General features: G+C 47.8%; 1 protein-coding gene across 3 annotated transcripts in view; it reads right to left on the bottom strand.

Annotated features, from left to right (window-relative positions):
• CD6 (CD6 molecule) overlaps nt 1-3,058 on the bottom strand; it is a 49,496-nt gene extending 46,438 nt beyond the window's left edge. For all 3 annotated transcript variants that reach the window (XM_033207556.1, XM_033207554.1, XM_033207553.1), the window contains exon 1: nt 2,792-3,058. In XM_033207556.1, coding sequence (XP_033063447.1) covers nt 2,792-2,840 — 49 coding nt within the window. In that variant the 5' untranslated portion in view covers nt 2,841-3,058. The remainder of the gene's footprint in view (nt 1-2,791) is intronic.
• Between the last annotated feature and the right edge of the window lie 8,186 nt (nt 3,059-11,244).

Raw genomic sequence — 11,244 nt, forward strand, 5'->3', positions numbered from 1 at the left:
TGGGCAGAGGCCCAGGAGATAGGGCCTCGTGCTAGGGTTAGAAAGGGAAGAAGGAGGCTGGGCACGGTGGCTCACGCCTGTAATCCCAGCACTTTGGGAGGCTGAAGTGGGCGGCTCACGAGGTCGGGAGATTGAGACCATCCTGGCCAACATGGTGAAGGCCTCTACTAAAAATACAAAAATTAGCTGGGCATGGTGGTGCGTGCCTGTCATCCCAGCTACTCGGGATGCTGAGGCAGGAGAAGCGCTTGAACCCGGGAGGCGGAGGTTGCAGTAAGCCGAGATCGGGTCACTGCACTCTAGCCTGGCAACAGAGCAAGACTCTGTCAAAAATAAAAAAAAAGGAAAGAAAAAGAAGAAGAAGAAGGAGAGGGGTGGTCTGCCCGAGCACAGCAAGTCCTGGGCCAGGTCTGCCAGTGCAAAGGAGGGCAGGATTCCACCCGCCTGTGGTTCCAGGGCAGAGCCAGGGAGCCCCACCCCAAAATAGTTCTTGGGGTAAAGGCCTGGAACTTCCATAGGCACTTCATTCTCCCAGCTCCCTTTCCTCCCTCTTTGCCATCATTTTTCTTTCTCCTTCTTTTTCTCCTTGGAGGTCCTAGTCTCCTTTCCCCAATATATTAGGCCGAACACAAACTCCCCACAAGCACATGTGGGTCAGCCTTGCCCTCTGAGGTTGGGTTCTGCTAGGGTTTGGGCCTGCTGAGCCAGACACAGAGGAAGAAAAGCTCAGGCAGGCCTGGGGTGCAGCAGCTCAGTGTCCCTTGCATCAGCCCTGGAGAGAGACAAGGGGGCTGCTTGAAGGTGCAGTCTTCCTCCTGCCTGGAGAGGCCATATTTTTCAGCAGTAAGACATACAACCCTAGCAACCCTTGGGAGGGTTTACAGAAGCCGCGTTTAATGCTCTGAAATCACAGAGTGAGGAAATTATTCCCTGCCCACGGAGTTTTCAGTCCTTCTGCAAAGTCCAGAAGAAAATAGCTACTAGAGCCAGGAGGCCATCTCCTCTCCCCTCCCTCATCACCCCTTTCACAGAGAGGACGAGCTCTGGGGCTTCACGATCTTTTCACTTTTTGCTAAAGCGTAATAGAAATTGGGTTTTGCCACCATTTGTTTTTATGTTTCTCTTTACTGTTCACCTATGGCAGGTGATACTGATTTTCCACTTATAACAGTGATGTAAAGTTTCCTTTCAAAACTGAGCTTGCATTGATAACAACAAGTGAGTCAAGTAAATATCAACACAGTTTCAAAAACATAAAGTGGATGACAGTACTGGGAAGGAGCAGGTCGGGCGAGAGCTGCCAGGGTGGGACAGACTGAACGAAGGAGCTTGGAGGCTCCAGGACTACTTTGCTTGACCTCCCTGAGCTCTGCCCAGGTCTCTGGGTTCCTGCCTCTCCTGTGGGCACCATTCAAAGCCAGTTCTCCTGGCTGGCTGCTGGGCCAGCTGCCACGGCTCAGACGCCAAGGGCACCAATGCCTAGCTCAGCCCCTGGCCCTCATTCCCGCTGGGAAGCTGAGAAGGAGCTGGTCTGAAGCCCTGGGTCAGGGAAGATCTTTTAGACCCGACTTTACTCCTGAGCCTGTGGCTGGGCTTCATGGGGAAGAGGAAAGGGGGCCGCTTTCGGACAGTGTTTCAGCTCAGGGGCAGAAGGCAGCCGAAATTTCAGAGCTGCTGCTCTGGAAACTCCTGGTAGAGTTAGCAGGGGAAAGCTACATGCACAGAGCTGAAGGCACACAAACTCCAGCTCCCAGAGCCGAATGGCTTTTCCTGAACCAGTATGAGGCTACGGGCTTGGAACACATGCCTGGAGATCAAGGCAGAGAGGAGAGCACCCCCTGCCCAGAGTCTCCCGACATATACCCAGTCCTCCAAGCCAGCTCGATGCCCCCTCCTGACTGGGTCTTCCTGGGTCTCCCCCATCACAAAATGAAAGTACCTGGCTCCCCGGCTGCAGGGTGGATCCAGATTCCCCTGGCCCAGAATTCTGTTTCCACACCAGTCTCCCCAAACCCCAAAATGTGAGAGCTCAATGGGGTCAGGACCTCTTGCATCTCCAGGCCCCTGCCCAGCTCCGGCCAGCTTGGACCCTGCATTCAACAGGGGCCAGCAAGTATCTGGGGAGCACAGTCTAGTGCCCCAAACCTTCTGGTCATCTGATTCCCTGGCCCAGGTGGCCAGGTGCCTTGCCACTTGGGGACAGCTTGAGACGTGGGGGTGGCCTTCATGCTCACGTACACCCTAGACTACCCCAACTGGTTGTGCCGAAGCCATCAGCGCCTGGCTGTCCAGAACTCTCCCTGGCTTCCCTGAGTCCTGTTTCGGGGGGTGCTGTCCTGTGATTGGCCTAAGCCTGCTGGACCCCAAGCCTCAGCTTCAGCATGGAAAGTACTACCATCAATGGTCCTGCCTCTCTGGAAGGTGAATGGTTCCTTCTTAAGAGTTGGCAAGACATAGGAAATGGAGGAGTTCCTGAGCTTAAGGGTGGGAGGGGCACCTCCCTCCTCACACCCTGGGGACCCGTTGGTAAGGCACAAAGCATGCTTCCCACATTCTCTCACTCCAGGAGGCTTCTCAGGATGGGCACCTTGCCCAGGCACAGCCCCATCCCCTTGAGGGGCTCCTGTGTCCTATCCTAGCCCCAGATGCTGGAGCTCCCTGGTACCTGAGTATAGTCTTGGCTAAAAGATCCCAGAAAGGTGACCACAGGCAAACAACCAGAAAGGGGACTGAGAGGGCTGCATCTGGCTCCTCCAGCACTAGTGGCAGGAGATGAGGGAAGGTGGCCTACCTGAGAGGGCTGCTGTCAGCAATCCAGCGATCCCGAAGAAGAGCCACATGTCTGGAGCTGTCTCTGGCTGCTACACGTGGCTGCCTGTGGGAAGCACCATTCTGGGGCCGGGAGGTGGACACCGCCGTTGTGCGTCCCTGGCGCAGGTCTGCTCTGCCCTTCGCTGTTCCTGTTCCTGTGTCTCTCTGCTCTCTCCCCTCCGACACGCATGCGATCAAACCCAACCTGTGAGTGTCTCACGCCTGCCTGTTCTGCTTGTGGTTTTGGTCTGCAGGAAGCTGGGCTGCTGTTACAGGGGCTGGTGGGGAGAGCCCCAGCTGCCTGTGCTGGGAGCCCACCCATCCAGGCTGCACCCCAGGAGTCACGGAGCCAGACACACGCATGCACACGCATCCATGCAGACACACTTCCCTGAGGTAGACACACTTGCCTTCTAAGAAGGCAAGTGGAGGGGCCATGCCTCATTTCTGGTGGCCCAGAAGAAAAAATTGATAATGTAGTAGCTGCTCTATCAGTACCTATTGGAAGAGGGAGGGAATGACCCATTGCCTGTCCCAGTCTGTGCGATTTGGCTCTCATGGATTAAATCCCAAGTTTTATCTTAACCTTAGAGGCAATGGTGGTTGGGAAGGAGGGTGTGGTCTTAATGCACTTTTGGAGATAAGAGCCTAAGTCTCCCCCTCCGAGAAACATAAATTGGGAAGGGCCTGAGAGATGACCATCCCACAAATCCTTCTACAGGGAAAGGTGCCAAGGCCCTGTAGGAGCTGCCCCCTCAGATGGCACAGTGGGGCCAGCTATCCCATCTCCAGGTACCAGACTGGGCATGCCTCTGTGGGAGTCAGGCATGGGAGCTGGGTCTACAAGGCTGAGCAGGCTTTTGATAAGCAGCAGTGATGGGAGGCCTCTGGGTCAGAAGGAACAGCAGAAGCGAAGGGCTGGAGGAAGGAAGCCCAGGGCTGCCGAGAAACCCCAAGTTGCCCCATTGCAGTGCAGCAGACTGATGCTATAGGAAGCAGGCAGGGACCAAGTGTGTTTAATTCACCACGGTACTCCCTGTGGAGCATATGGTAGGAGGCGAATAAATATTTCTTGAATGAAAAAAGGAATAGATAATTCGGTTGTCCAAGCAAGTGGTCAAATCCAGAAGAGGTTTGGTTCCAAATCCTGGCCCTGCCCCAGTTGGTCCCATCCCAGGTCCACCTCTCCTGGCCCTCCACTTCCTGCATCCTTGCTTGTCTTCATTTCCCCAACATGTGGAATGGGAGGGGTCCTCCTCCATTGGGTTCTGTCCTAAAGGTGGGTGTATGCATTTGATGTGGCAAGTATTGGAGCCACCGGGAGCCAGGCGCCCCCAGAGTTAGACCCCGCCCAGTCCTGCCCCAGTGCTGGCACCTGCTGCCACTGCCCTCTGGTGGAAGTCACTGGCAGCACAGGTTTGCATGGGTGCCTCAAGCTCCCAGATGTAATGCCATTTGTTTACAGAGACTTGGTGTGCAGAACCCTGGACAGGACTCTGTGGAAGCGAAAGAGAGGAAACCATATTCCTGCCCTCAAGGAGCATGGAGTTCACACACACGTAACCAAACCACAGGCCAGGGTAGGACACACATAATGTGAGGTCTCCTGGTCCTAAGAGAAACCCGTTTGAAATGGGACCGGGAAGGATGGCTAGACTCCATTTCTGACAATATGGTAGATAGCAGATGCTGAAGAATTCCTGTAATATAAAACACCACAAAAATGTTGTAAATCATCTTTTAAAATGTGTAGCTGAGGTGGTGAGAAATGAAGAAAATCATCAGAGATCAAAAATGACATTAAGTCTGGGCAACATGGTGAAACCCTCTCTCTGCAAAAGGTGCAAAAAATTAGCCAGGTGTGGTGGCGCACACCTGTGGTCTCAGCTACTTAGGAGGCTGAGGTGGGAGGATTGCTTGAGCCTGGGAGGTCAAGGCTGCAATGAGCCAAGATTGTGCCGCTGCACTCCAGCCTGGGCGACAGAGTGAGAACCTATATATGTTAATATATAAAGACAACAAAAATCCAAAGAGATCACAGCCAGCAGAGAAGTATCTGTTGATCCAGTTGACCAAGAGCTTTAGTCTTATGAACATGGACAAAAGTTAAAGCTGAAAAACAAAATTGAGTGAACAACAAAATCCAAAATCTCTGCCTTAAACAAAGAGCCCTGAAATACAACATCCACAGTGGAGAACTCGGAGAGAAAAATTCCTTAAAGCGAGCTGACACAGAGCTTGCACAACTCAGCATGGACTCTGAGTGGGAGAAAAATGTCAACCCTGAATGCCCCTCACCACAAGTCTACCCACTGATAGGCCTGGAGGTGAAACTTATGGTGCCTGTGTGGCAAAAACAACCACACAAAAAAGAAACAAAAGATTACATAAGAATTTAAAGTGAGGTAAACAATAGCTCCTTAGGTACTTGGCAGAAACATATGGTGAAAATCCTGTCTGGAGTAACTCATCCTATATTCATGACCCAAAGAAGTCCCACAGAGAAACTTCCATGGAACATGAGTTCACATGTTTATAAAACAGAAAAATCGTAAAACACAGGACACGAGGTGCTTTAGGTGACAGGGACACCAAGCAATAAACTAAAAATGCAGACCTTCAAACACATCTTAGATGTTGGAATTATGGTATATATAATGTAGAATCAGAATGTTTCATATGCTTCAAGAATTGAAAGTTGGTCATTGAAAGTATGGATACAGAACAAGAGACTATGAAAAGTGACCAGGAAGACTGAGGGGAAAAAAGCAAGCAGTTATGTGAGAACATAATTTTTGAAAACAGAAGTCTAGTGTACAGATTAAACAGTAAATTAAGGCCCAGCACTTTGGGAGGCCGAGGCAGGCTGATGACTTGAGGCCAGGAGTTCAAGACAAGCCTGGCCAACACAATGAAACCCCATCTCTACTAAAAATACAAAAATTAGCAGGCGGGGTGGCACACGCCTGTAATCCCAGCTACTCGGGAGGCTGTGGCGCGAGAATTGCTTGAATCCAGGAGGCAGAGATTGCAGTGAGTTGAGATTGTGTGACTGCACTCCAGCCTGGGTGAGAGAGTGAGACTCTGTCTCAAATAAATAAATAAATACATACATAAAAATAAACAGCAGATTAATATGGCTGAAGAGACAACTACTGGGGTGAACAATAGATTTGAAGAATTTACCCAGGATGGAGCACAGGAGGACAAAGTGATGGAAGAGATGAAAGGGCCAAGAGATATAGACAAGGAACAAGGATTTAAATATGTCTAATTAGAGATCTAGAAGAAAATGGAAAATTTCTAGAATTGATGAAAGACACAATCCTCAGATTCTGGAAGCTCCCCCAACCCAAGCATGATAAATAAAAAGAAATCTACACCAAACACTTTTGGTAGCGAAACTGCTGATCACTAGACAGAAGATGGATGAACTATGAAGTAGATGGGCAGCTAATATCTCAATACCAACAATTAAAGCCAGAAGGCAATGGAACAACATCTCAAAGTACTAATAAAAAATAACTGTCAACCCTGACTGTCTTTCAAGTATAAGGTTTAAAAGACACATTTTCAGATGAAAACTGGAGATATTATAGCTAACAGACTCTTACCTAAGGGAATTCTAAAGGATGTTCTTCAAAAACAAGAAAAATAATCTCAGAAGAAAAGGTCTTAGATTGAAGTAAGAATGGTGAGCAAAGAAATATGTAAACACAGAAGTGGATTAAATAAGCACTGATTGCATAAAATAATTATTAAAATGTCCAATTTGTGGAGTTAGAGAAAAAATGAAATAGGCTGAACTCGGTGGCTCATGCCTGTAATCCCAGCACTTTGGGAGGCTGAGGTGGTTGGATCACTTGAGCTCATGAGTTTGAGAACAGCTTGGCCAACATGGCTAAACCCCGTCTCTACTAAAAATACAAAAATTAGCCAAGCGTGGTGGCTCATGCCTGTAGTCCCAGCTACTCAGGAGGCTGAGGCAGGAGAATCGCTTGAATCTGGGAGGTGGAGGTTGCAGCCAGCTGAGACCCCACCACTGGGCTCCAGTCTGAGTAACAGAGCAAGACTCTGTCCCCACCCAAAAAAAAAGAAAGAAAGAAAGAGAAAGAGAGAGAAAAAGAAAAAAGAAAAAAAATGAGATAAAACTAAAGAACTATAAAACAATAACAAATTGGTGAGGAGTGATCAGAGTGGGAAAGGTCTATTATTTGGTGAGAGGGCAAAATATTGACTAGCATTTGAGCTTGTTCAATTAAACGTGCATGTTAAACTAGCTGAACAATAAAATGGAAACTGTTGGGGAGAGAAGCCTGCTATAAAGCCAAAGAGGGCAGGAAAGGAAAAGAAAGAAATGAAAGGGAGAATAGGATAAACTGAAGGGTTGGTAGGTTTCAGCAGGTAGCTCAGGTGTAGGCTGGAAGGAAGGGTGCTCCTGGCAGGGCACAGGGTAAGTAGAGGCAAGACAGCATAATGTGGGTGTTGCTGGGACTGGATTGACATGATACACCCCAAGCAGCCCATGTTTCGCAGACTTGAAGCTTCAAAAATGAAGCTGAAAAGTGCACCCAGCTGGGTGTGCAAATCAATGAGCTCATTTTTATTTAGAACTCTTGGAGCAGGACCTTGTGAACTAAATTTGCAAGGGACACCCAGTGGCTCTGCATCCTGTGGAGAGCTCAGGAGTTTTTCATCCAGACTGTATCTCTCTCCTGACCTTGACCCAGCAAATTGGAATAAGCAGCATTATTGAGGGAAGCCCGACTCTCCCACCAGAAGGAAGAGAAGAACTAGAACTGAAAGGCCGCCACCCCCACCATGTGGCACAGGGGAAAGTTTAAAGCTGATGGGTACTTAGTGAGCACTTCCTATTGTGCCAGACACTTTACATGGAATCTTAACCCTCAGTTCTCACTACAACTCAGCCAAGTACATTGTGTCCTTAGCACAGCCTTGCAGATAATGACACTGAAGTTAGAGAGGTAGTTTGCTCAAGATCCCACAACTAAGAAGTAATAGGGCTAGGCTCCGAACTCAGGCCTGTTTGGATGAAGACTCTGGGCTCTTAACCACAGGGGTGGATTGTGGTACAAACATGAAGACTTTGGCTGAAACATGGCACCACGGGCAGGAAAGGCTCTGGTTCTATCAGACTCTAAATTCTGGACCAGCCCTGCTCCTGGGCCAAGCCAAACCCACTCCTTAGTCTCTTGAATCCTGAAATTTCTCAGTCCTGGCCACAGTTTCCAAACCAGCTTCAGTCAAACCTTGTGTTTCCTGAGGCCCAGAATTTTCTACCATGTTCCAAATATTTAGCATCTAAATGTACATACATTAACTCTAATCACGTAGTCACTCATTCAACACAACTTTATCATGTGTTCTAGGTGCCGGGGACACTATGCGGACCAAAACAGGCAAATATCCCTGTTTTTATAGAGCTTACATTTTAGTGGGAGAGAAACATAATAAACAATAGACACAATAAATAGATTATATGGATAAAAAGAAACAGCCATTTAAGAGAGGCTAGGAGTGCTGAACAGAGGTTACTTGTAAATGAGTTTAGCTTAGCTTAGCCTCTTCCCCCTCAAATGGAGCCTAGAACAAGGGCTTGTTTGCGACAGGTTATTTGTGAATGTGATCCAAGGGAACAGGTTGAGGAACAAAGAGAAGGGAAATAGGAAAAGAAGGAAAGGCAATAAAAGGATATCTCATTGAGTTGGCCACACTATGGACAACTAGTACTCCATCTTAGACTTCTGAAATGGTTCTCGTAACTGTCTACCCATACGTGGTCTCCGTTCCCACCACCCATTGCACCAGCGCTGATGTGGCAAATGGAGAGAAACTGGCTAACGTCCTCTTAAGAGTCGTAGGCCTCCCTGTGGTAGAGCTTCTCTACTGGGCGTTAACATACATCGTGTCCATCCACATGCTTCTACCCCAGATATCCTTGCTTCTGATTTTCCAGTCTTGTTCCTTCCAGGCCTCTGCCCAGGAGTCCATGTATATCCATATCTCCACTCATTTCCATGTATAGTGAATGAATAAAGTTACTATCCCATCTCCGCCCACTGCCAGTATTTCCCTTTACCATTGTCCTTCAGAGCCACCTCTGAATGAGACTACAGTATAGCTTCTGTCCATTTCTGGTTAGTAACAACCTATTGTGCCACCCCATTTGTGAACCAGGTCTGAAGTTTTCCAATTCTATCAGAAGGAGCTTTCTCAAGGCCATAGATGTGAGTTAAAAGAGAAATATGGGGCTGGGCGTGGGGGCTCACACCTGTCATCCCAGCACTTTGGGAGGCCAAGGCGGGTGGATCACAAGGTCGGGAGTTCGAGACCAACCTGGGCAAGATGGTGAAACCCTGTCTCTACTAAAAATACAAAAAAAAAAAGTATCCAGACATGGTGGCGGGCACCTGTAATCCCAGCTACTTGGGAGGCTGAGGCAGAGAATTGCTTGAACCCGGGAGGCGGAGGTTGCAGTGAGCTGAGATCGCGGCACTGCAAGAGCGAGACTCTGTCTTGGAAAAAAAAAAAGGAAAGAGAGAGAGAGAGAAATACGGATGTAAGACAGGCAGGTGCCATCTGTCCGTGTAACTTACTTGTACCTTCTGGTTCTGTTTGGGTTTGAAGCTATTGTACAGCTGCTGCCCCCTCCCCAGATCCTATAGCCTGGTGTGTATGGCAATACCCAGCTTGTGATGGGATCTTGTGGTCCCCTAGTTGTTGGTGACCCATCGTCAGGCACAAGCCTCTCTCAGGGCCCAGTAGCACCCTAGGATATGATTTTCAAGTGACAAGCATTTTTCTGCTGCAGGAGCCATGGCTTTGGTTCGACACCCTAGAGGTTTGTGCTGCAAAATTCTCATTTTTGGAGCCTTCCAGAGACTCCATATGGCACCCTTATCCATGTGGTATCTCAGATATGACTAAACACGATTGTACTAGGGTGGCACAGCAGCTTGCACCATTGCCTGGACCTGCCACAGAGCCTTCTCTTGTGCTGGGGCCCCCTCGGCACTAGGAGCCCCCCAAGTCACATGATAAATGGTCTGACAGAATTCCCCAGGACGCTTTAAAATCCAGAAGGACCTACCTTGTGCTGTGCCTTGTTTCTACTGATGCGGGATGCGAGTTATGAAAGTTTGTTCTTTACCCTAGAGATAATGTCCCAACATGCCCCAGACCTTGGGGCCCTTAAAATCTCTCCCAATGGGGCAGCCACCAAAATATTTTTGGAGCTTATTTATCACCTTTTAGCATACAGAGGGCAGCAGTTCTCTAATTTTTTGATCGGAAGTCCCCTTTATATTCTTAAAAATTATAGAAGACCCCAAAGAACTTTTGTTCATGTGGGTCATATCGACTGATATTTATTGTATTAAAAATTAAAACTGAGAACTCCGGAAGTTGGAGAGTACAATAGTACAATCAGGGGTACCAGAGACTGGGAAGGGCAGTGGGGACAGGGGACTGGGGATGGTTAATGGGTACAAAAATATATAGAATGAATAAGATCTAGTATTTCATAGCACAACAGGATAACTACAGTCTACAATAATTTATTGTACATTTAAAAATAACTAAAAGCATAAAATTGGATTGTTTCTAACACAAAGAAAGGATAAATGCTTGAGGTGATGGACACCCCATTTACCCTGATGTGATTATTACACATTATATACCTGTATCAAAATATCTCATGTAGGCCAGGCGCGGTGGCTCATGCCCGTAATCCCAGCACTTTGGGAGGCCGAGGTGGGTGGATTGCCTGAGCTCAAGGGCTCGAGACAAGCCTGACCAACATGACCATCTCTACTAAAAACACAAAAAAATTAGCCAGGAGTGGTAGTGCACACCTATAATTCCAGCTACTTGGGAGGCTGAGGCAGAAGAATCACTTGAACCTGGGAGGCAGAGGTTGCAGTGAGCTGAGACAGTGCCACTGCACTCCACCCTGGGTGACAATGAGACTGTCTATAAAAAAAAAAAATACTAATGTACTCCATAAACATATATATATATATACATACACATGCCTACTATGTATCCACAAAAATTAAAAATAAAAAATGTTTAAACAAAAAACTAAGATATTTAAAATATTTATTTAATACAGTTTAATACATTTTAAAATATAAACAACAAACTCATTGCATGTCAATATAAATAACACTTTCTGTGAAAAATTACTGTATATCTCAAGCCCCACAAAAGTATTGCGGGCCGGGCATGGTGGCTCACTCTTGTAATCCCAGCACTTTGGAAGGTCAAGGAGAACACATCACCTGAAGTCAGGAGTTCAAGACCAGCCTGACCAACATGGTGAAATCCTGTCCCTACTAAAAATACAAAAATTAGCCAGGTGTGGTGGTGGGTGCCTGTAATCCCACCTACTTGGGAGGCTGAGGCAGGAGA

The sequence above is a fragment of the Trachypithecus francoisi genome, unplaced genomic scaffold (assembly GCF_009764315.1).
Source record: "Trachypithecus francoisi isolate TF-2019V2 unplaced genomic scaffold, Tfra_2.0 Lachesis_group8, whole genome shotgun sequence".
NCBI classification, from domain to species: domain Eukaryota; kingdom Metazoa; phylum Chordata; class Mammalia; order Primates; family Cercopithecidae; genus Trachypithecus; species Trachypithecus francoisi.